General features: G+C 37.0%; 1 protein-coding gene across 2 annotated transcripts in view; it reads left to right on the forward strand.

Annotated features, from left to right (window-relative positions):
- The first annotated feature begins 1,335 nt into the window (after positions 1–1,335).
- The window catches only part of EEA1_1 (early endosome antigen 1), a 33,438-nt gene continuing 8,451 nt past the window's right edge, over positions 1,336–26,322 (forward strand). The window contains exons 1-11 of one of the 2 annotated variants that reach the window (XM_051213906.1): positions 1,336–1,592; positions 1,624–1,724; positions 5,116–5,158; positions 5,197–5,282; positions 6,694–6,752; positions 11,821–11,899; positions 14,965–15,042; positions 15,107–15,184; positions 17,777–17,887; positions 20,508–20,792; positions 25,053–25,224. In XM_051213906.1, the coding sequence (XP_051069926.1) occupies positions 1,580–1,592; positions 1,624–1,724; positions 5,116–5,158; positions 5,197–5,282; positions 6,694–6,752; positions 11,821–11,899; positions 14,965–15,042; positions 15,107–15,184; positions 17,777–17,887; positions 20,508–20,792; positions 25,053–25,224 (1,105 nt within the window). In that variant the 5' untranslated portion in view covers positions 1,336–1,579. Of the gene's footprint in view, positions 1,593–1,623; positions 1,725–5,115; positions 5,159–5,196; positions 5,283–6,693; positions 6,753–11,820; positions 15,185–17,776; positions 17,888–20,507; positions 20,793–25,052; positions 25,225–26,322 lie in introns of both variants that reach the window. The other variant, XM_051213905.1, reaches the window with a different exon arrangement.

Genomic DNA, 26,322 nt, shown 5'->3' on the forward strand with positions numbered 1-26,322 from the left:
AACGCCGCTTAGCGTGATGTACTCACACTCGCCAAGCCGAGGAAAACAACAGGAAAATTGGAGGCTGGCTCACATCACACCAATTTTCACAGGAGGTCGACGCAGCGAACCTTCAAGTTATCGGCCGGTGGCCACTACACTGTCATTACCTTCAAAACTCATGGAGTCCCTGATATGCGACGGTTTAAACGACTATCTACTGTCCTTAAATTTCTTCTCACCCCAATATCATGGTTTCAGGAAGGGTTACTCTTGTATTACCAACCTGCTGACTGCGGTGGACAGATGGACAAGCATCCTCGATCGCAAGGGAAAGGTTGATATCATCTACCTAGATTTCTCAAAAGCTTTTGATAAGGTTAACCATTTGCGTCTTATCAATAAGCTCAAACAACTAAGTATCAAACCACCTCTAATCGATTGGCTTACTTCATATCTAAAAAATCGACACTTTAAGGTTAGAGTTAATTTCACTTTATCTCAGGCTATGGAATGTCCTAGTGGGGTCCCCCAGGGCTCAGTACTAGGTCCTCTTCTCTTCTTGATCTACATAAATGATCTTCCTCAACAGGTAACGTCAGACTTATTACTTTTTGCCGACGACGTGAAACTTTGGAGAGAGATACGCAACCAAGACGATATACAGGCACTTCAGGAGAATCTGACTCGACTTCAAAGTTGGGCAGACGATAACGGACTTACCTTTAACACTTCAAAGTGTAAAGTAGTCCATCTGCGACATGTCGCAAACTACAGTTACAACTTAGGAAACTCCTCTCTAGTAGCATCCCAAGTCGAAAAAGATTTAGGAGTCCTGGTGCCCCATGATTTGAAGTCTTACGCTAACTGTGACAAAAATGCCTTCCGAGCAAACCTTGCACTGGTAACGTTGAAGCGCATTTTTGGACAGTTTGACGGACGAACTTTCCATACAATCTTCAATAGTTTCATCCGTCCCCATTTAGAGTACGGAAACATAAAACTCCCCCTCACTCCAAAAGGACAAGGTCACTTTGGAGCGTATCCAACGGCGAGCCACGAAATCAGTTCGAGGACTCAAATCTAAGCCTTACGAAGAACGCCTCCGTTCACTAGACCTTTACCCACTAGAATATAGGCGTCTTAGAGGTGGTTTACTAATGGCTTATAGTATTCTTAACACTTCTGGACATCCTCTTAAACACCTACTTAAGCTTAGTTCGAATAATAACCTAAGGGGTAACACCCAGAAACTGGAAACACAACATAGCAAGACGGAATGTAGACACAACCTCTACTCCCTAAGAGTTGTCAAAAGCTGGAATTCGCTGCCGGCCGAGCTAGTCCAAGCGACTTCTCAGGAGTCCTTCAAGAGGCAACTTGACCTATTCTTAAGGACTAAGGACAGCATCACACTATGATTTAACAAATTTCTTTTCCTCTTTTATTGTTAACATACCTAGGTTCCTGCCTGGAAGATTTGGTGATCCCCTGCTACTAGACACGGAAGCCTGTTAGGCGAAAGCTTCTTCTATTCCGTCCACAACCATTTGAACCATTTGAACCACTTGTTATCTCTTCAAGGTCAACCCAAGGTCGTATGTCGGCTGAAAGTATGTTTCTCATCTTCTATAATTTGCTTAGACAACGCAGTATCTGGCTTCGTTTGCCCTGAGTGTCTGGAGTCTTTCTCAAATTCAGACTCACTTATGGTGCATTTCGAATCGTCACATGAAAGTCTGTCTGTAAGTTTCGTAATCACCAGATTCAGAATTGAGATTATAATTTATGAGATAACTCGCCGATCCAGATTTTCGGATTTGCCTATCGAGAACAGAAAGCCTATAGCCTGTGCCAGTCTTCTTCTAGTAATCTCCCGAAATTGTCAATTTTTTTGTTGAATGAGTCTATTTAAGGGGCAGACGTCTGTGGTGTACACCACTTCGCTTAACAGGTCCCAAGAATTAATGACTTACTGTGAAAGCCTGTGTACCACGCGTATTTTGCTCTCCCTTGAATTTTGTACTCGCCTGCTGTGCCTAGGTCATCATGATCTTAAATCTTATATAGTAGGAAGGAAAAAGAGGATATATTAGTTCCGAACTCATTTTATAGTATTCTGTACATTAAAATCAAATCACCCCTCAATCTGTGATAGGACAGGATAAAGAAGCCTAGCTTCTCAAGCCTCTCTGCAGATGGCAAACCTCGGTGCTGTGGAGTTTCACGGGTGGCTGCACTTTGTACTTTTTCCAAGATTCCAGAGTCACATTTTAACCAGGAGCTTGCATTTTGAACGCAGTTCCTAAGTCTAGACCTAATCCAGGTTGTGTGTATTGTGTTGGAAATATTAGCATCCAACTTGGTATATGTCCGCCTTAAGGCTCATAGGGCCCTGAACTCCTTATCTGCGACCGCGCGTCAGTGGGGCGTGGTCCTAAGATCATGACTCAGTCTTCAGTAATAAGGATAGTAGGTTGATGAACCTGTGTTAATCCTGACACATTGCTTTCCAGTGAAGGTCCAGCTTTTCCTTGAAAGTATTCACTGATGGGTCTGATACCACTTGTTCGGATAAGGCGTTCCAATGATTGACTACTCGATGAGAAAAACGGGACCCCACTTTAAGTTTATTAGATCGTGGTTTATGAACCTTCTTGCTATGACCTCGGAGATTATTAGTGTTGGAGGGAGCAAAAAGATCAGACATATTAACACCCAAATCATAATTAAAGATACGAAATGCCAATATAAGGTCACCTCGTGTCCTACGATACGACAAGGGGAAAAGATTTAGGCGTTTTAAATGCTCATCGTAAGGGAGTTTAGAAAAACCCTTCACTAATTTCGTTCCCACACGCTGGACACGCTCAAGGGAGTTAGTATCCTTTACCAGACACGGGCTAGCTGCTTGGATACAGTACTCTAAATGTGGTCTAACATATATGGGATATAAAATTCGAAACGTTTCCTCGTCAAAAGATTTGAACGCTCGGCGAAGTGACCATAACGCTCGAAAACCTTTGACAACGGCTGCTTTGCAATGCGTAGCTGTTTTTAAATCATGACTTAATACTACTCCCAAGTCTTTATGCTCTTGAACGCATGGAAGTGGTTTACCCTCAATAGTGTAACGGTAACTATTACCGTGACCGATGTGCATTAGTACACTCTTCCTAGCATTGATTTCTAAGCCCCACTCTCGAGCCCATCTAACTAAATCGTCTAAGTCAGCTTGAAGATCCAGATGATCAGCCGCACTTTTTATTGTTCTCTAGATTTTTACGTCATCCTCAAACAATACTGTCGACGACCTAAGTAACAGCGGTAACTCATTAACGTTGAGAAGGAAGAGCAGAGGGCCTAAGATGGTGCCTTGGGGTACACCACTTTTGACCGGCTTCCAATTGGATAGCGTTCCGTTGACCCTAACTCTCTGTCTGCGGTCACATAAGAAATTTCCTATCCACTCATGTACAGTACCTATTATTCCGAAGCTCGTGAGCTTCTGCATAAGACCTACGTGTGAAACCTTTTCAAATGCTTTGCTAAAATCTATGAATATCACATCGACAGACAGACCGTTATCTAGGGCTGCTGTCCAATCCTCCCTGTCTTAGTGAACGTGGAATCTCTATTTACACAGAAATGACCGTTCTTTTTATTCTTTGTGACTGTTCAAGGCATAAATGGCTGAATTGCTTGATTGTACAACCGCCATAAATAATAGGTGGTGGGGACGTTATTTGACTAGCACCATTATGTGTAAAGACTAAGTTCAAGAGATACGAGGAGTTTCGTATCTTGTGGGATCTCTAATGTGCTGAGGTAAAGCTAGGGCGATTGTGGTTCCTAACAATTTGTAATCAAACGACGTTCTCGATGCTCCTACTTCTAAGCTACCCCAATTTATAGAGAGTGCATTAAAGTCACCTACCATAAGGCTGCTACACCTGTTTGACTAGGATTTAAGTTTATTCAAGGGGAAGTAATCCATTAAACATTCTGGACTGCGCTATACTGCAGCAAATTCAATGTCTTGCCCTTTACATTCCAACCAGTGGTGCTCTATTTCTCACTTCCCTGAGTCGCGTGCCATTGTCTGGGGAGCTCGTATGGTTAGGGCGCTTTCCATATACAGGATAACCCCACCACCCCTACAGTTTAGTCTGTTAGGCCTACAAAGTAAGAAACCAAGTAATTGAATTTCACTATCATGCACTACTGACATTAACCATGTTTCTGAGATAAAATCAGTTTTTTGTGTCCACCATGTCATGGTTAAAAAATCCTCACTGCAGTGGGGATTTTATTTCACGTTATGTTATCCCTCCGTTTTCATCAGGAAACTGTTAAATGTGAATTCATGAACATATAACCTCACTTTATGGTCTTGTTTCACTTATCAACGAACCGAGTACACTGTGGCATGTGTTAAGTTTTTAAGTTCAATCAACTGCTTCATCTTTAAGTTCCTTGACACTCAACCATTAATTTGCAAATGTGTGTGCGATATACACACTTTGCGGCAAATAGATATTACTGCAATCAAATAATAGGTGGTTTAAAGCCTAGCACATGAATCTGTTTTGTATATTTCTCGGCTACAGTAGAATCAAATTCAATCCTTACTGTTTATGCAGAATCATCACCTACTTCTTTATTGCAAAAATATATTCACGTCTAAAAGAGTAACTGAAAATGAAATAACTGCCACAATTCGTTGACACTTAGTGGAATTGGGCCTTCTGGGAAAGTGTAAAAGTACTTACTAGGATTTTAATGAATCCTGACGTTGGTGAATTAAGACTTCTAGCCACGTGGACCGACGTTTTTTATGGTAGATTATATGTAGTATTCCTTGATATTCATCAAGACTTTGAATTTTCTGTTGACTTATGTTGTTTTTTACATGTTCGTTCCGATGTTTTCCTGTGTTCATTGATTATATCTATCTATTCAGCTACCTAGCATAGCATTTGTAATTAATTAGCTGTTACGCTAAACATTCATGTCATTAGACACAGCCTAGATTTATATCTTTTGACTCAGAAAACCTTTGTAGTAACCTCTTATTGGATGTCCGCACTATGCTTTGCAGTAAAAACTGTTAGTTTCCATTTGTTTCTTCCTCAGAATGATATTAAAAAATCTCTTTCAAAAGATAATCGTAATGATGGTACGTTCTGTGGGTTTCATATATTTTCTTCGACAAAGACTCTGATAAGTTCAATTCCTATGAAAACTTGGTAGAAGAACTATCTACGCATAACTTAAATCTATTAAACCGAATCTCAGACCTTGTAAGTTTTTATTTTTATATCATTCATTTCCTGATGGGTATGTTTCCCGCGATTTTATACCATTTAGGTCGTGAAAAATGTGTAATATAACGAAAGTTTTATGTTCAGCCCATTTAATAGTTGATATGACTCGGGTTTCATGTATTAAATAATGAGAACTTAATTAAGAGTGAGAATTCACCTAATGATTGACTTAGTTTATTTAACTCACTTAAGCTGATCTTGATGTGGATAGGTGAAAATTAACATAAAATCCAATATATGCCTTCTACATACGTATCGGTCCTACAGTCTGAACAAATCAATATCTAGTCAGTGGGTTTCAACAATGTGAACAATCTTCATATATTGCTAGAATTGATGTTCATCGCTGAATATTTATAACATTTTGTAAGATATGGTTTTTTTAAAATCCTGTACAGTAGAATACACATTTATACTATACTGGCCCACTTCGAAATGTTATTTGTGCTTATTCAGCACTATCATCTCTAAGCTGTCTGTACGCAAAGGTATCAAAAAGCTAGGGGCTCTCTTTGTTTTAGTTACCTAAACAGATTCAAAATATTTCCTGTCTACAGAAACTAAACTCATGTTTTGTGGTTTTGTATCTCTGATTACAAGATGAACTTGGGCATTTGAGTAGGCTTAATTTATTGTTCATTCAAACCTCTACCATTTAACAACACAGAGATGTCACAACTGAGCTAGGGATGTTCACGTATATTGATTCCACCACGAAAAAGGAATAATTTAAAGTCATCTGTTTTCAGCTACCTGAAATCTATCAGTATATGATACTTTGTCTCATATTGGATGAACAAGTGTCCTAATATTTAATTTGTTGTATATTGTAAACGAAATTTTTCTGTCTCGTAAGTTTGAATTGTAATGTACTCCAGCGAAAGGTATGTTCCTTAGCAGGAGCATAAAAATTCATCGATATTTAAGATAAAATGCAGATTATTTCTATAGTGTTAAGTTCGCTACTTGATTAACGCAGAATACGGTTTACGACTACGACACTCGAACATCGGAACTTCACCGTCTCATACCAGAAGACAGAAGAAAAGCTGGAGAAGTGTTTATTTGGTAAGAATCGAAATGTACAGAAAATCACGCGTATTTATAGATATTAGCATTTATTAAATCAACATTATAATTTGCCCAATCCTCAACGAGACATATTATGCTACTATCCAATCGTAGCATGCCACATCGATATTCTAGAAAGCTTCATCATGTTCTGATTGGATGAAAACTCTTCGACTCCTTTAGGGCCTCTGGAGGCTCCGTTGTAGTTCTCGGAAGCCGACTCAACATTTAGTCTTACTCATTTTGCATTTAATATTGATAAAAAACGTGATAATTCAACTTATACCATTTTAAATAAAAATATTTTTTTTCGCAGGAAGCTGTTATTCATCTCTTTCTGAATGAACCTCCTTTGGTAAATCCTTTAACTATAAAGTATGTCTATCATGGAATTTATTTGTCTACTGATCTGTTTAATTCTGAGTTTTTGTTATATATTTATTCTAATAATGCTTTTGATGTAGTTTTTCGGATACTTTAGTTGACCGCTATTAGATTGAAGATGTAACACTTATTCATAATGTTCTTAAACTTGTCTCAAAAATTATAATTACCATTAGCTTCATAACGTCTAAGTACAACAGTCGTGGTTAGTCGTCTTTTGATAGTAACCGGAAGTACCTTTGTGTTTATCATCCATGACTAATGAAAAGTAATTATGCAACTTTTCCCTTCACAAATATAATCAAAATAAAAATCACAATTTGGTAATTCGACGAAGATTACTGAAGGAACTCATTTTAGTAGATCAATGGAATCTAGAACATTGGCAAGAATAACCATCAATTTTCTAAATTCCGTCAAGTTGTTAAACTGGTTCATTCTCAGAGATCTTTGTCCAATGACTAAGTCTTATTCTCCAAATGTTATCATTCTTATTTCTTGATAACCAATCAATATGAATTAAACTGAATAAAAATTTGTGGTTTTCAAGTTCATATTGTAGTTAACAAGAAAATCAGTGGGGACAATCGAATGTATTTGAGTACAAGATTACAGAGCATCTCAATAAAATCTGAGAACAATATGGTAAATCGTTAATTTGCAAAATATCAATCCATCATCTTAAACTTGACTGTTCCTGCTGCAAATATCAATCCATTGTCTCAGATTTGATTGTTCATGCGTTTTCATACTAATTGCGTTCCGTTTCCGTTCTTTCCTCATCGACCTTCTACTGAAATACATTCTATGCCTGACCACCGTCATGAGTGTCACATTTTATTGAACAATGAAAACACTACCACGAATGTGGTGTGGGTTACTTGTATCCATAGAAATTTAATTTTACAAACCGAAGAGTTATCAATGTAAAGCTGTAATATATTAATTATATGAAAGAGAAACAAAAAGATCTTTTTATTGTCTTCAGTTTCAAAAATAGTATCGTTAATCTGTAATTTTTTCGCTGGAAATTCCTTAAAATCTATGTGCACTACTATACACAAGGTAGTCAGTAGTTTTATCTATTTTAGTGATGTCTTATTCAATCTTATTTAACTGAATACTAACTAGCTTAATTCACAAGGTGTTCATAATACAACTGTCATTGATTTAACTGTTTTGAACATTAGTTTTCTTTTAGTTAATTCGGGTATAGTGCGATAAAATGGCAACTGTTTTTAATCATTATTTAAAATTCTAAACTTTTGCTTATTTATTTCATATTCCTTTCTGTTACATCCAAAATTGACAATGATTTTAATTTTGACTGTAATGATTAGAGTTCTCCAGTTGGTATATATGCATTCTTTGCGAATCGCATCGATATAGTTATTATGCCACAGGCTTTTTACAAGTCGAGATGCGCGTCTTAAATTCCACTGCTGGTCATGTGGTGGATGCTACTTATATCGACATAAGTAATATATAACATCAATCAGAAGAGGAATACCTGGTAGCAGAAGGTTGGGAAGATTGAATCGAAGGGAACGGGATGAGTGAGTAATTGTTGTGGCAATGAAAGAACGATAACGTTTGAGACAATTGATGGGATACTTACAAATGGAGTATTTTATGTATGGTTCTTATATTTTACCAAGATACTTTGTAATTTTGTATCAAAATACGGTCGATTGTCCACCACTTGTGTTCTCGTTCACTACAGTCATATTCTAACTATTCGATAAAGGACTTTTGACTACGATTTTGTTGTTTAGTCATCTTATAATCTTTAATACCACTGAATGGACTTGTATTTGTTGCATTCTAGTTTTTTTTATATCTTCATTATATAGTCTGTTTGTTTATGCTATTGAATTTCTAGATGCAAATATGTATAAACGTTTGGTATATCTCATTAATTTTTAGTCTCGAAGAAGTTGACGAAAAGGTTTAAATTACCTGTATTTGTGATTTACAACCAACCTAACAAGTTGATACGTGATAAATGAATTTGTTTTCTCTTGATGGACTCATGGAATAGAAGTCTTCACACCTTTCCCAGTTATTAATTCACAGATAGTTTTGGTTCATAAATCAAAATCTCATGAGCGAATTTGTTGACTTCGAACGATAGCATTATGACCATTAACCTGTCTTATAAGCAGAGATGGATGGTGGAAAGCAGGAGATAAATAGTGTCGAGAAGAATGAGAAGCTGGAGCGTATCGTTAATAGGTAAAGAGCAATGTAGGAGACTTAAGCCATGTGCATTAGCTGTCCACACCATAGGAGTGCACATGATAGAAGTGTTGGGGGTGTCCAGCAGTGTCGTAAAAGTGGGTGATGCTGAGATAAATTTTCCGTTCGTGGCAACCATAAGCTTATCCAGACCGATATTAGGAGCAGATTTCCTAAAAGAAGTAGAAGCGATAGTTGACCTAAAAAGCAGTAAGGTGGTCACAAAGTACGGTTCGATGCCAATACACGAAAGTAGCAAAGTGACTGAAATAAGAGTGGCAACGGACGTTCCGACGAAGAAACCAGACATTAACGGGTTGTGCAAAAAGTATGTATTGTGCAATGCCAATAGTGGTGGAAACACTAGATCGGTTACAGAATGCTACGGTGTTTACAGTGCTGGATTTACGGTCAGGTTATTGGCAACTGCCTATAAAAGATAGCGATCGAAGCAAGACAGCATTTGCTGTACGTGATAAACAGTATCAATTTAAACGAATGCCGTTCGGGTTGGCAAGTGCACCGTTTACGCTACTGCCCAAAGATCTAAGCAACGTCCAGGTATATGGCGACGATGTAGTTGTGTACAGTCAGACAGAAACAGATCACGTCAAGCATATGGAAGCAGTCTTAAAGCGAATTGACGAATTTGGATTTCGAATTAATAAGGATAAGTCGCAGATAACGAAAAGTAGCGTCACGTTGTTGGGACAGAAAGTGGAAAATAAAGAAATAAAACCATTGCCGGGAAAAATTCTTACGATAAAGAATATTTCAGTACCTAATTCGAAAAGGAAGTTGAGACAGTTCCTGGAAAGGACTGATGCCGCCGAACAAAGGTTCAACCGAATCAAAAACATGCTAGACGACCGTCGGATGACGCTCAGACTGCCTGAACCCAAGAAACCGTTTACAGTGGCCACAGACGCAAGTGATCATGGTATAGGTGTTGTCTTGAGTCAGTCTGATAGAGTGGTGGAATACGCGAGTCGCGTTCTCACACCCGCCGAACACAAGTATTCAACGATCGAAAAGGAGTGTTTAGCAATCGCGCGGGCAGTAGACAAATGGAGACCGTACCTTTTAGGTAGACGATTCCACATTGAGACTGACCATAAACCCCTACAGTGGTTGAAAACAGCAAGAGACCCCCGAGGGAAGTTAGCGCAATGGATGATACTTCTGAAAGAGTACGACTTCAGTATCGGCCATGTTCCAGGAATTGGAAACGTAATGGCAGATTACTTGTCAAGACCAGACATGGAAGCCGAGCTTCCATTGACAGCATACGCGGTGAATAGTTTAGAGGGAGACCCATTAGAACTCGTCCGGCAGCAGAAAGCTGACCCTAACCTTCGAGAGGTAATCAGAGTGATAAGAGAGGGAGCAGACGTCGACAAACGAACAATGGACAAGGAGATAATAATGCTGCTTCGGCAAAAAGAATGACTGAGAGTGAACGCAGATGGAGTCCTGACCTGGCAGGACGATGACCAGAATTGGATGGCTGTGATCCCGAAAGACCGGCGGCGTAAGATGATACACGAGTGTCACCAGGTAGCACATACAGGCATCGCAAGAACGACGGATTTACTACGACAAATTGCATACTGGCCAGGCATGAGAGACGATGTGGCTCAATACGTGTTAACTTGCCATCAGTGTCAACTAATGAAAAGTGGTCGATACGCACAACCACCATTACAGTCAATCCCAGTAACCGCAGTCGGTGATCTATGGTCGGTGGATGTGATGGGACCGTTTCCACAGACGGCGAGCGGTAACCAGTACCTGCTAGTGATGACGGAACATGCTACACGTTGGGTAGATGCCGTACCCATTGCAGACCGGCGGGCAAAAAAAGTGACCGAAGTGGTAATCCGGCATATTGTAGCGTGTCACGGAATACCGAAGATGATATTAACTGACCAGGGTCCTTGTTTTGGAAGTGACGAGTTTAAAGCCCGTCTAAAGCAGTTTGGTATCAAGAGGATACGAACTAAACCGTATCATCCTCAGACAAACGGGCTTACAGAGAGAAACAATCGGACGTTAAAGGAATGGTTAGCATCTAAAGGAGGAACTTGAGAGAAAGAGTTACCATTGATTTTGCTGACGCATCGTTCCTCCATACAAGGAACAACCAAGAAGTCACCTTTCTTGCTCATGTATGGCAGACAGCCACGACTTCCAATGCATAATAAGACCTGGCCACAACAACAGAAGTGGACGACAACAAGGTTAAGGAATGAGGGGAGGTATGCAGTAAGGAACCTGGAAAAGAAACAAATATCAGACATAAAGAAGGCGCAACAACAGAGGAGAACATGGAAACCTTTTGCAGTGGGGGACCTAGCAAAGTGTAGAGGACGGAAAAGTAACATAGCGGGGGGATCAGGGTCGGGAAAGCTGATCCCAAAATGGGAAGGACTGTACGTTATCACGGAGAGACGTGGCTCGGTTTACACGATCTGGAGAGAAGACAAGCAGAAGCGCGTAAATGCCAGTCAACTTCAGATATGGTTTCAAGATCATTATGAGTGTGACTCACGAACAGCACTAAAGAAGACAGCTGTACGGCGATCAGAAAGACTACGAAGATACTGTCATTTTGACCAATAGACTCTAAAGTGTACGGAAAACAAAACTTGATATTCTTCACGATTATATGATTACTTAATTACGTATTGTACGTTGGTGTTAAACAACGAATACCTTATTCCACTGCGGTGAATATTTAATCAGCATACAACATTTATTTAATCCACTAACGAAAAGATAGTTTCGCTGACATATATTTGCATTCTTATTATATATATAGGGATGATGAACTGCGACAGAAAGTGATCAGTTTTCTGGACTATCAAACACAGTTAGTACAAAGTTATTCATCCACTAAGGTTAGTCTTGTTAATCTATAGCTGTTTTTGAAAGGGAGAGTGTGGATAGAGGTTAATATTATCTTTTAAATCATGAACTGAAAATCTAGAAGCACTGGACAGCCGTTTTGCCATAATATGGGAATCCTTAGAAGTGCGCGTCCACGACCTTGCTCGTGAGAATCGAACTCAGGACCCTTGGTCTCCGACACAGTAGCGTGGAGGCTAAGCGTTGGCGTGTGGGACTTAGGGTCCTGGGTTTAATTCTCACATGCGAGTTCGTGGATACGCACTTCTGAGAAGTCACATGCTAGGATGAAACAGCCATCAGTGCTTCTAGATTTTCAATAGTGGTCTAACTTAGATCGGTTCGTGATATCAATGAAATTCAACGATCTCCACAACCTGTTACCGAAAATTGGAATATCTTGTTAGAACATAATTCCCGATTCTCTTTTTTCTAGGTGAAACGGCTATGTTGTGACTTACAAAAGATGTTTTGTAGCTCAACTACTAATGTTTGTTAGTGTCTTACTGTTTTATGCCCTTTAAATTCTCCAATTATCTGAAGTGCTTCAAGCATTTTGCATTGAAACTATCATAGTCTCTCTCTCTGAATATGTTTGTTTTTACGAATTCGGCTATGAAAATTAATTCATACAAGTGGTTCAAAATAAGGGCTATCCAGCCTGATATTAGACTTAGCATGAATATCTCAGTGTCATTTAATATTCAATTTCTCAATATCTTTGTTATGAGCTTTTAAAAACCGATAGGTTATTGTTTCGGTACAGTTCCAGGTATTTGGTAATGTCCAGTGGGTGTTAGCCTAGTCACTCCGTTGCACTAATTCTAATCAGTTTGACGGTTATTTTTGGATTTGTTTATCTTGTAATTTGAGTAAGTGCATTTGTTCCATTGTAGTAGCGTTTCTGGATACCAGGAGTAATCACATTATGGGATTTAAAGTTAGTTGGTTTCAATGTAAAAATAATAAAGTGATTATTCCAGTGCTAATGGAAGACGATTGCTTCAAGAATAAAAAAAGTTAATTTATTGGTATTGCAGACAGTGTGAGAAGACGGAATTGAAAGAATAAGAGGGTAGGCGGAGATGATACAAAGAGAGGTAGGAAGTAGTTACCAATATGCGGTAATGAAAACGTAGTAATTTATGAGACATGCATGAGACAACTTGTCCAAGAAGGAGATTATAATCCATGAGTGAGTACGTGTTTGTCAAGTCTCCTCTTAAAGCTTTTATTTGAGGAGGCTGTGGTCACTTCGGCTGAGAGAACATTTTAGATGGGGCAGGTCTAAATGAGAAAAGGTGAGGGCTTACCCGGGTGTCCACTCTTTGTACTCGATATATCTGGCTTTACAATAGGTACAAAATCTCTATTTAGTTACTACATTGTACCATCAATCGTGTTTTCTATTTTATGCCACACAGCTATAACACTTATTTCCACAGCACAGCTACTGTATGATTATTTATATCAATTACAAGACCGCAACGCATCGTAGTTAAAAATTTCAGGTAAATTATTGGTCAAATGTTATCCATAAACAATGAGAGATATATTAACGGTTAGTGAGTTAGATGAAAGCTTACAATTAAGACAATATTAAGATAACGCAAACCAATTACTTATTGAATATATATATAACCAAAGCATTTGATCTGTGTCCATGATTGTTGGCCTACTCGAGTTGGATGGGAATAGTGTGATCTCCTAGCTTACTTAGAAGTCACACCTAGCTGTTAATACTTAACGTGGATTACGCTATCGTGATAATCAGGTAGATTGGCTTTCTAATTGTCTGGCTAGGATAAATAATTTCATTAGGCAACTGCATTTATTTGTTTCAAAAAGTTACAGAAGTACAATGAGTAACCACTACCAAAAGTGCCTGTCCATGACTTGCAATTGATTGTCCTTGGGTCTGACTAGAATCGGGAAAATTTTTGACATTCAGTAGTTTACCTGCTGGATGATTTGGTTAGGGCTCAGTGACATTACTCCAGCCCTATATATATACCGAAGGCGAGTTTTCAAAGTTTTGTCTCTTACAATTTTTCCCCTTTTTTCAACACGAATCATTCCACAAAACTTAGTATATGTGACTCGTTTAAGTAAGACCTTGTTAAGAAAGAGATTAACATTAAAACGGTTATTGTTTATTGTTCTTTACCTGTGGCGATAGATTTTGAGAATATGATCATAAATATTTAAAAAATGGTGATTGGTTATCGAAATGTGTGCTCAATATATCTAGGTGAATTCTTTGCACCGCTCCCAAGAAGTATACAAAAATATAACATGTTTCCGAATAAATTATCGTTAGCTGTGATCACATTCAAAATTAGATCTAAACTGGCGATTGTGTAATACCTAGCATTCATTGTTATTAAAAACTGAATCATCGCACAAGTTATTGGCCTTGATATTCGTTATATCTAGAACTTGGATTTTTGATATACCGCATACAATTTTAGCATTCGAACGCTAGAACCCTCCAAGTCGCAAGTCAGGAGACAGAAGACGAGTGGGAAGGAACCTTATTCCAAACACTGTTAAATATGGTACAAACCACTCAGGTATTTATAGATTTTGATAATAACGAATTCATCATTATAGCCATCCAATCTTCATTCAGTGGTTTTTCTCATTTGTCCAATCGGCAAGCTACGCATCGAGATTATGGAATATTCTTCCAAACGATGATTGCATGGAATGTCCTCGACTCTTTCAACAATACTACACGATTATGCCATTTTCAAAATAATTGATATTTGCCGAGATATTTGGGAAGTGGAAGCTGGAAATTGTTGATTACTGTAGGAGGAGGCTGTGAATAATAAATTCAAACCACAGCTGTTTTAATATTATCCGTAATAAGAAAAAATAAGGCGAACAAAATAATACTGGCTTTATTATTACCAGTATTGCTGCTATTTTTATTATTATTAATAATATTTCAGTCTTGAAACAACAGGCTCACAAATCAGAAAAGCTTTATTTGTTATCTTCAGCATAAGTACATGATGCATCCAAGTTTCATCATTTGTTTTCCATATTTCAGCCAGCTGAAGAAGATCTAAAGGAGAAGGATGAAACAATTGATTTGTTAAAAAAACAACTAGATGAACTCCAAACCAAAGTGAATTATATCAATTTTTAATGCATTAACATGATGTATTCATTTTTGTTCTGTTCAATTATAGGAAGAGATTATGAAGACAAATGTAAGCACTTACACTTATATTGACACTAGAAGTGTTCAATCACAATATGTTTCAGAGGTAAGAATAGTGTTTCTTCAGATTCTTTCTTTCAATAAGTGTTTTATTATTTATTTGAACATAAACTTTGGTACATGGAGGTACCAAATACATATGCACCACATAAATCATTCGATTTGTGTTTGGGGCTGGAAGACTGCTCGGGTGCTCAAACCGAAGCAGGTGGTTTCCCTAGGGGGCTACTCCCAGAGCTTTTGATCTGAAGATTTAGTCCACAAGGAAGTGGGGCGACATCAGGAGATGCAGTCCCATGGTAGCCAGTGACCAACAATAGGTTCATAATACATTTGTTCCCTCAAGATCCTGCAGCCCACGTGCATTATTGGTTTGGAATCAGGGTTTTCCAACTCTCCTATGTGGACTCTTCGTGTCCATCAACCCGGTTAAAGCGCCGGACATTTGGTTTTCATCCTCTCAATTTCTTAAGAAACACTCCCGCCGCGATAAGGCAGTTAGTAGGGCTTTCCTCACAGTGGCTGTATACTCGTGGCCATGTCAGAGTATTTGGAGAGAGCTGACTTTCTCCACACTCGACCATACCATGGCATTCGTGGTTAATGTTTTATTATCAAATATACATGCTTAATACCTAAAATAAGTTGATTAGGAAATAGCGAAATAGAGTGAATGCTGACTAAATTTTTTATGTTTGTAAGTATCGATGCCAAGGATCAACTTAATAGTTTCTAATATACTGAGCGTTGGGTAGACGGATAATATTAAGTATATTTTTTTGTGATGTCCCAATGAGTAGAAAATCGTATTTCTGACGTGTTGGGCCTTAATGTAAGTCAATTTAGAGTAAATAAAAATGTGACTTCACTGAGGCACAATTCATCAGAAATACAATTTTCTACTCATTGGGATATCAAAATACTACTTATGTCGACAGACATAAGTAGCATACACCACACATGAATCAAAAATAGCATTTTTGATTATGATAACCATGGTCTCCTAGGCTATCCTGGTATTCAACATTTATTTTACCCAAGTAGTTTGTGTAGATTATTTTGATTTGAAAATGACTGTCAATCAAAGGGTTGCGGAGATAGTTAAATTTCATTGAAATCATGATCCGTTCTAAGTCAGATTGTAGTGGCTAGTCCTTTATCGAGCCCACATAACTTATTCCGGATTCTGGACAAACCAACTTATCTATTATTTTCAAACCACATTTTTACCTTGTCACTTATTCGCTTATTAATCCTGACTATTTTTTATATAAGCGTATGTAGGTTTATTTCTTATTCTGCTCATCACACGTCTGTAGCTTATTTTTATCTGGCTATAAATATTGATTAACGCTTGATTAAATAGTGTCGACTCACATTCCTCCTCCACTACTCGTCATTTCGCTTCTTTCTTTACTCTTTGCTTCATCCGTCTGATTGTCTACCCAGATCGATGAGTATATAAAATATAACTCATTTAATTCCGTTATTCACTAACACGATTTAAGTCGATAATTTCATACGAGGAATGACGACATATATACTTCGACAGCAATCATTCAATAACGATCATTTATCTTGTCTAACTGGAGTCAGATCCCGGACCACTAAAAGATCACCATTAAAAACCTAAAAGCAATGGACGTTTCATGATTTTGATGGAGATACTGACAGATAACATGTGCTCACTGGTGACTAGCTTTGAGAGGAAATTCCCAGATTTCCAGTAAGAAACCTCGATCAGTAGAGTTAATCCTTGTGGGGTGTGAGGGAGTTATTCACTGAATAAAATGGAAGTTGCTCGCTCAATATGGTGGATAGATTGAAGTTAAATATTAAAACTATTGGATACCGACTCATTGGTTTAGAGATGAAGTGTCCTCTTGGAACCGAAGGTCCTGGTATCAATTCTCACTTGTGGAATCGTGGATACTCACTGCTAAAGAGTTCCATACTAGGATAAGGCGGCCGTTCAGTGCATCCAGATTTTCAATAATGGTCTAACTTAGATCGGTTCATGATTTCGATTGGAAATAATTCTAATTGTAGACCAACATCAGCTATAATCAATTAAAATAAAACAATTGTTTGTTTCTTCCATTCAGTGATTTTTCAGTTAATGTAAGTGTTGGAGAAATCCAGAAAACTCCGAAAAAAACCCAAGAATTGCTCTGAAAACACTGAGAAGCATCTTATCCAATCAGTATTCACTAAAAGTTATGCCAGAAACAGCTAGAAAGTGAAAAGCCACATATCGAGTTTCTGATTGGATGGTTATCTATACTGCTACTATGTTTAGTTCCAAATTTTTCGGGAAACCCAAGGATATCTAAAATACTATAAAAGTCCTAGATTTCCTGTATACAAACGAACTTTTGGAGTAAAGCATTTTCTTCCGTATTTTGTACCTTTCCTATCGTGTTCAAATCGCTGTGTATATTTAGCCTGGGGGTTACGAGAATAGTTTAGGAACCGAATCTAACTTTCAATTAGAGGACTTATCAATAAGGCTACCTTCATACGTTAGCTATAAGAATTACTTCTATACTTTTTCACATCAGAAATTGTGACAAAGTGAATCCATCTATACTATACTTTATTATTATTATTATTATTATTATTATTCAATTTCCCTTAGGGATTAACAGAGAACAACCTACCTGGAAATACAACAAATCTGTTGACTGAGGATAGTTTGTCATTAGAAGAAAAATTGAAATCTCTCTCATCTGAAAATAATTCTTTAAAAGTAAGATTATTATTACTATTGTTCTTAAAAAGCAATTCATAAATAATTTTAGTAGTTGACATCATGAGTCAATTGAAGCTACACCACCATGGAAAACCTGGAAGCACTGGGCGGCCGTTTCGTCCCACTGTGGGACTCCTCATCAGTGCGCATCCATGACCCTACCCCGCGGGATTCGAACCCAGGATTATCAAATAAAAAAAGGGAACTTGTTGAAATACTGTGTACTGAGAATTCTATATTGTACCAAAAATATAATGTCGAGTCAAGTCATAAATAATGCTAATAATAATAATAGTATTCTGGTTAATTCTTAAGCGAAGAAATTGATTGTGTAAATACTTAAGATAATAATCATGAATATCTACTTAAAAATTGTAAGATATAATTCATTCGTCTATTTTAAACGGTGGCTAACAGTGGAATCTAAGATTCTCGTTTCGTGAGTTGAGTGGATGTACATTAATCACAGTGGTAATGTATAGCACCTCCCCCACACTTAAGTTTGTTTACGATGAATCTTGTCAAGCACTTCAGTTAACATATTTAACAGTGTTATTCGAACAGTTATAATTTGTATATCTTGGTATTATTATCATATCTGTGTGAGTATGTACGTTTAAACACAAGTGACCGCCTATGTACATACCCCTCTCTCTAGCCTAAATGTCAGCTACTTAAAGTCACTTGATAAATCATTTGCTTTGCCATATATATGAGTTTAATCTTATTAATTTATTTGACTCGGAGTTCACCTCTTTATTCGCTCGCTCGAACGTATCAGCTTTTCTACTCAAATTCGTTTGGTATGCTTGTAACTTTGCAATCTGCTCTATCCAATAAACTATAGTTAATTCCTAGTGTTGCCTTCTGAATTCATAAGGCGCTGGAATTAAAAAACATAACAATTATTGGGATGATTGATATACGAAGCCTAAGGAATTATATCGAAGCCAAGCCACCACAAATATTCCTATTAAATATCAGACTATACAGTCATGATAACTATCACACTTATCCAACTAGTATGATGTATTATTCTCGTTGTAAAGGTATGAAAACTTCTATTATTTATCAAACTTCAATCATAGGCATAAGGACACTTCAAATGGAATTGTCCGAAATCAACTCAAACTAGGTAGATCTATTCTGAGAATATCTAGAAGATTCCCGTATCATGGTGTTTTTTTCTATCAATCTACAATGAACTGTGTTAGTACAGTTTTAATTTAAAAATAAGGAAATCATGTACCCAGTTTATGCTCTTATGAGCAACATTAAATTTGACATAAAAATACTTTATCCCATTGTTTTTCTAGCTGGATTCATGAGTAACTTAAAGCTAGATCACCATGGGAAACCTAGAAGCACTGGACAGTCATCACCGTATGCTTACTAGTGACGGTCTCCAAGAGGTATTTCCTGGGGTTCTAGTGAGAAGCCATGACCAGTGAAGTTCAACCGGGTCTGTTATGAAATAGTAACTCACTGATGACAATGGTGGACGGTGGCGCAACTTCGTGGATTGATTGAAGTTAGATATTAACACTGTTGGATGCCGACCAGCTCAGTGGTCTAGAGGTTAAGCGTTCGTGCTCTAGACTGATAGATCCTGAGTTCGAGTCTGGCGAGGCGGGTTCGTGAATGCGCACTGCTGAGAAGTCCCGTACTAGATTGAAACGGCCTTCCAGTGCTTCCAGTTTTTTATGGTGGTGGTCTAGCATCAATTGACTCATGATCTCAACCATTGAAATTACTATAATATCCACAAAAACCCTTCTGATAATAAATATATATTTGGTTATATACTAATGAGTAGAAAAATTGTATTTCTGACGTTTCGTAACCTAGTGTAGGTCACTTCTTCAGAGTAAATAAGTAATCGAATTAAATTAACGCAGTACTCAATTTATTTAAAACTATTGGATCCAACTTTGACATTGATAATACCTATCCTATATACACTGTCTAGTTATTGATAAATTTTCATTTCGAAATGGTAGAGAAGATTTATAGCTCAGGTAGATGATTTTGATAGAGTACTTCTCCTTGAAGTTTGTGCTAATGATATTGTTCACAAGAATAATGAAAGCTCCACAACTAAACCATCTATCTTAAAGAACAAAACTCCATCAACAATTTACATTACCTTTGTATGATAATGTGACGACGGACCACGGGTGAACTCGAGGAAGCTGTAAGAGGCTCAGAAGGAGCTGAAGATGTTCCATCCAATTACCTTTCGGAAAAATATCCTAGAATTCATACGTGTAGCTTCACGATTGGACAATGCTAATAGCCCCCTGTATGCGGATTGGAGGACTGTAATGATGATTTCGTTCTTACTAAAAACTATAAATACCTGACAATTTTGTACTATAATTGACACTGTTCGGAATAATATTCCTTTCATCAGTCTCCTGTCTTTTTATTGCGACTTGGAAGGGTTTTGGTGTTCTAGTGCTGCTCTGTTATACGCGGTATATCAAGAGATCAACATTCAAGATATAACATTTGGCGATGGGGATGGGATTCGAACCCACACGGGGAAACCCCAATAGATTACCAAATAATATCTATCATTACTTATTTATTTATCTTTATTTCCTTTAATTTATAGACAGAATTATCATCAGTGAAACATGAATTGAATAATATCACTATTAAATTCAATGAATTTAATGATTCTAAAAAAGCTGAACTAAATAAATATGAAACTGAATTAACAAATCGTTCTACTCAATTATCAATTCTTGAAAGACAATTAAAAGAGTTAAAATTAATGAATAAAAAACTTACTGAAGATTCATCTATACTTATCCATTCAAACGAGAATATACAATCTGAATTGAAAACAATTAAAAGTGAATTAGATATTCAACAAAAACAATATGGAAATAATATTGTAAGTCAATTATATTATCAAGTATTTTATGTAGAAATAGTTGCTATGACATTTCAGTTAACTAGTTCGAAATTAAAATGAAGAGAAAAGGAAAGTAAGATATTTGTCTCTGCCTGACACGGATTAGTTTCACTGGTCATGGCTTCTCACTAGAACTTTGAGAATTCCCTCACGAAGCTAGTTACTAGTGAGTATATGGTAATTATCAGTATAGGGTTGTAGAGATTATTAAGTTTTTGATTGAGATCATATACCGATTGACAGGTAGAGATACCTCAGTACAATGGAGGATGGTCGCGAAATTTCGCGGATTGGTTGAGGTTAGACATTAACACCGTTGGATACCAACTCAGTGGTTTAGAGGTTAGCCGTCCAGGATTGAAATCTTAGGAGGCGGGTTCGTGGGTGTGCACTGGTGGGGAGTCCCACAATAAGATGAAACGGCTGTCCAGTGCTCCCAGGTTTTCAATGGTGATCTAACATCAATCGGTTCATGATCTCAACCAAAAACTTAATCTCCACAACCTTATATAGATCTATTAATCTGTTCTACTGGTTACTCTCTGCCTGTGCAATGGAAAATATTACTACGTATAAACTCGTCCTTTTGAATATACATTTTCCATATTCTCAAACCTTTAAAGGAACGAAAACAGATTTTTAAGAGTCTGTACATTATTTCTATTTAGGGTTTGGTATTTGTGGTTATGATGAAGGGTTTAAGACTAGGATTTCATCAGTAAGTGATATAATCTATAATCCAAAAGTACTCTGCAGCCATATGGATGAATAAATTTTACTCATAAATTCAAAAAGCGCTATCCAGTTAGTTTGTTCATGAAGTTTAGTGCCGTCAGGTTAAGATTTGTGTCAGGATAAACGGTTTATGGTCAGGATTTTGGTATGGTGTCATTTTATTTGTTATATACAATCTAAAGAAACGTAATTAGACATTTGATACATTTAACAGTATTTTTTTTGGCTTCAAAACATTTTTCTCTACCATTTCAAACGTTTTAAGCAGTATTAAAAGGTTTTTCTATTGATCATTCTGCATAATATCTGAATTTCTCACAAGAACTCAGAGGTCATATTCTCGATAATGATTAATTTGTCCCTAATACATAATTTTACTGGAACCTCTCATGTGTTCTCAGTCCATCCGACAACACTGACTTGTTAAAAATGAACAGATCAGTGTATTTCGATGTGGGCTTTGTTTTGTTTTCCAACTGTGAGTAATTTACACATGGTGACATTATTTTAGATGTATTCAACCTGCAGCTTATGGATTTGTGAGCTTAATCCGTTTAGTAACAATGTATAATTTGAATTGCAAATCCTTGATATACACTTTATGTGGGAACTAGTGATACTTACCACTTGAGAAAAATGATCTGATTAGGACGGAGCTTGAAGCAGTAACGTAACGGTTAAAACTCAATTCCTTTGACTAATAAACTACCAGCTTACTTTTCCTAGTGGTTGACGGCAATTGATAGAGTAGTTCGTTTGACCAGGTTTTATGTTTGGTTGACGCCTATGATCAATGCTTTTCTCCCTCAGAAAATCTAACTTGCATCACTTAGTGCTGTAATCAATGACCATAAATCCATTTGATTCATTGACCGTATTTGATATAATCCTCAATTCGATAAGACAATATTTAATAAAAGTGTAATCTTTCATCAAGTCAAGCGACTAGATTATGTGTTGAAGTTGTCTAGATAATAGCTATTATAGCATAGAACGCTAGATATTATGAAAATACAATGAAAGTAAGATAGGAATGGGCCAATAAAGACAAGGCATCAATTCATAAAGTCATTATTTATTGATTTGAGCTACGTTGTTAGATTCTGAATTCCTAGTTATTAGGGTCTGTATGATAATTATAATTTATAGTTAGAGATTTTGAATGATATGCAGCAGTCTCTGCATCAGTAGGCCTCAGCATACACAAGGGGAAAACCAAGGTCCTCAAGTTTTAAAGCGAAGAACAGTAATCCAATCACTCTTGATGGCGAAACTCTGGAAGATGTAGAATCCTTCACATACCTGGGAAGCATCATCGATGAACAAGGAGGTTATGATGCAGACGTAAAGGCGAGGATTAGAAAAGCAAGGACAGCATTCCTACAATTGAAGAACATATGGGACTCAAAACAACTTTCAACCAATATCAAAGTGAGAATCTTCAATACGAATGTCAAGGCAGTTCTACTGTATGGAGCTGAAACTTGAAGAACTACAACAACCAGCATCAAGAAGGTACAATTATTTATAAATAGCTGTCTTCGCAAGATACTCAACATCCATTGGCCGGATGCCATCAGCGACGGCCTTCTGTGGGAGAGAACAAACCAGCTTCCAGCTGAAGAGGAAATTAAAAAAAGACGATGGAAATGGATAGGACATACATTACGCAAATCATCAAACTGCATCACGAGTCAAGCCCTAACTTCGAATCGTGAAGGAAGGCGGAAAAGAGGAAGGCCAAAGAACACACTACGTCGTGAAATAAAAGCAGATATGAAAAGGATGAATAACAACTGGAAGGAGCTGGAAAGGATTGGCCAGGACAGGGTTGGATGGCGAATGCTGGTGGTTGGCCTATGTTCCTTCACGAGGAGTAACAGGCGAGCGAAGCGACCACAAAATCAGTTGTTTTTACCCAAACGTCTTTTTTCTTTATCTTCCTTTAAATCACGAATTCATATAGTATTTCATACACTTTACAGTCCCCGATTTTATTTGTTGCGTTTAGACTTGATCTCATATTTTCGAAATTCCAGATATGATATAATAATCCTGAGGTCATATGCGCCTAAACATTTTTATTGAAGGACTCCATAGACATGGATCACATATATGTAGTGCTTATTTATCTGTTTAAACACATAAACATTGGTACAAGGAGGCACTATATATGCGTCTTACAAATCGTTCGATTTGCATGAGGGGTAGAAATACTTCCCGGGTGCCCAAATTGAAGTAGTTAATTTTTTTAGAGGACCTATCCTCGAGTATTTGACCTAGAGGTCTTATCCACAAGTCAGTGCAGCAACGTTAGGAGATGCAGTCCAATGGTAGCCGATGACCAACAATAGGTTCATGGGCCATTTGTTCCCTTAGGAAAGTGAAGTCCACGTTCAAGATGTTTACGATTGTGACGACTAGAATCCAATTAATACTATATGTTTAAAGAGTTCATTCAAGGTGTTGTCAGCCTCCACATCTATTAGTTTTATAATGAAGATCAAAATTATCTGGTTCAATATAGTATTCAACAATCTAAAGTATGTTGCAAACTTCTTGATTAGTTCACGGTGAGGCTCCTTTATGTGGATATTTTTTTCTACTTTAAATGGCAAAGAACTCAGAAACTAATTTTGAAGTCATTATTAGTTATACTTTCAAGGATTTAACTAGATCAAGTATTTTAACTGAGAATTATAAACAGGATTTCTTTTTGAGATGATATGGAATATTTGTAATTCAAGATGAAGATTTTATGTCCTCTGGTCTGATTGTCTTAATCTTGAATCATTCATTTTTTCCACTGGCCAACATTATTTCTTTGAAGTATGTGCTCATAACGTCTGGAGGAACAATAAAAGCTTCACAATTAAAACATCCATACCAGTGGCCAAGGCACCTTCAATGCGTTTCTTTTCCTTTATATTTGAACTCCATTTATCAACTGCATTTGTGCATGTTGTTAATGAAGACTAATGGACAATCTGTGACAAATACTTAACGTTGTGAGTGATACTTACTCCTGTAACCCCTCATAGGACATAAGCTGCCGATTAGGATCCTCCAGACTACTTTGTCCTCTACTCTCTTTTAACGGTTGTTGCCGAGTGCCTTTCACTTTTTTGATCTCTATCTTCAGTTCTCGGCGGCATATCTACTTTGGTCTGCCTCTTTTCCTTTCCCCTTGAGAATTTCAATTTAGGACAGGCTTTGTGATGCCCCATCCACCCACATCGTCTTTTCCCAATTTCCACTTCACCTGGAAGCTGGCTTGTTCTATGCCACAGTAGATCGTTGCTGATCGTATCCGACCAACGGACATTGAATATCTTGCGTAAACAACTGTTTATAAATACCTGTACTTTTGTGATGATGATTGTAGTAGTTCTCGAATTTTCAGCTCCGTACAGTAGAACTGTCTTGATGTTTGTATTGAAAATTCCTTAAACTTTGCATTAAAAAAACTATTAGGTTATAAAATATATGTTTCTTCCATTACAGAATCGACTAACTGATGAATTGACCGAATCAAAAAATTTAAATTCTACTCTTCAAGCAAAATGTCATCAACTTCAAATTGAAGCTGATGATGCTGTAAAATCAAATCAAATCTGTCAAGAGAAATTAATTAGTTTAGAGAAGAATCTTGAAAGTATTCGTTCAGAGTCACAAAGTAATCAAATATGAGTTTTTATCATTTTTTAAGTATGAAAGTGAATGTAAAGTTGTTTTTTGTTTTCGGTTTCCGGTTGGTAACTAAACTGTACATTATTTCTTTCTGTCAAATACTACTTTGTCCAAAAATGTGCGAACTGATGTCATAAGTTTATTTCACAATATCTTAAGTAAATCACTCTTAACCTTTTGATATTTATCATCATTCCCGTTTCTCTTATTCAAAATATCTTGGAAAAGTTTTGCAAATTATGCTCTTCTCTAAGGTCTCTACATCATTCTGATTCTCGCTTCTTGGTATACTATTTAAGCTTTAAAGCGAATATAAACACCATGAAATGCCAAGTTTTGTTAGTTAAAGTGTGATTAAGCATGGTTGTCAGAATCCCATTGATAATGACAACTATATTAGTAGTTTAGTTTGCGTGTTTATTGCGTATGCAAGGAAATTACATCTTTCATCTATCAGTAGCTGAATAGAATACTTAATATGATAGAGACTGATGACTTATTTCACGATTTATACGAGCCTAATACAAATTGACGATATATAAGGAAGTTATGCGCAATAAGAGGTAGAAAACTAGTCTTTTACAAGAGTAGTTTATTTAGTAATTACTAGTTTTATGTACTGAGCTTTGAGCTACATTATTTATGTGAATGCTAGTAACCCATTCTGACTACCTAAATTGATGTAAATGGAGTAGGATTCGGACCTCTGACCTATTGTTTAAAATCTGATTGCTTTATTTATCAAGTTATCATTCTATTTCTGTAATAATTTACACTATCTCCAAAACGCAAGCATGGTTAAACAACATATGTAGTTATATAATTAATGAATGACTGTGAACTATAGTGGCTGGTACTATGTCGAGCCCACATAGGTTTTTCTAGCTCCTGAATCGAGCAATTTTTTTCATTCTTACCTTTTAACCTTGTCACTTATTCTCTTGTTAACTCTGTTTGTTTTTATATGCTCGTATGTGTGCTAATTACTTACCTTATTCATCATGTGTCTGTAATTTATTTTTGTCTGAATATAAAAATTGAGTTCCTCTTTATCAAATTAAGTTGGCTCACATACCTCCCTCGG

The sequence above is a fragment of the Schistosoma haematobium genome, chromosome 3, assembly GCF_000699445.3.
Source record: "Schistosoma haematobium chromosome 3, whole genome shotgun sequence".
Classification (NCBI taxonomy): domain Eukaryota; kingdom Metazoa; phylum Platyhelminthes; class Trematoda; order Strigeidida; family Schistosomatidae; genus Schistosoma; species Schistosoma haematobium.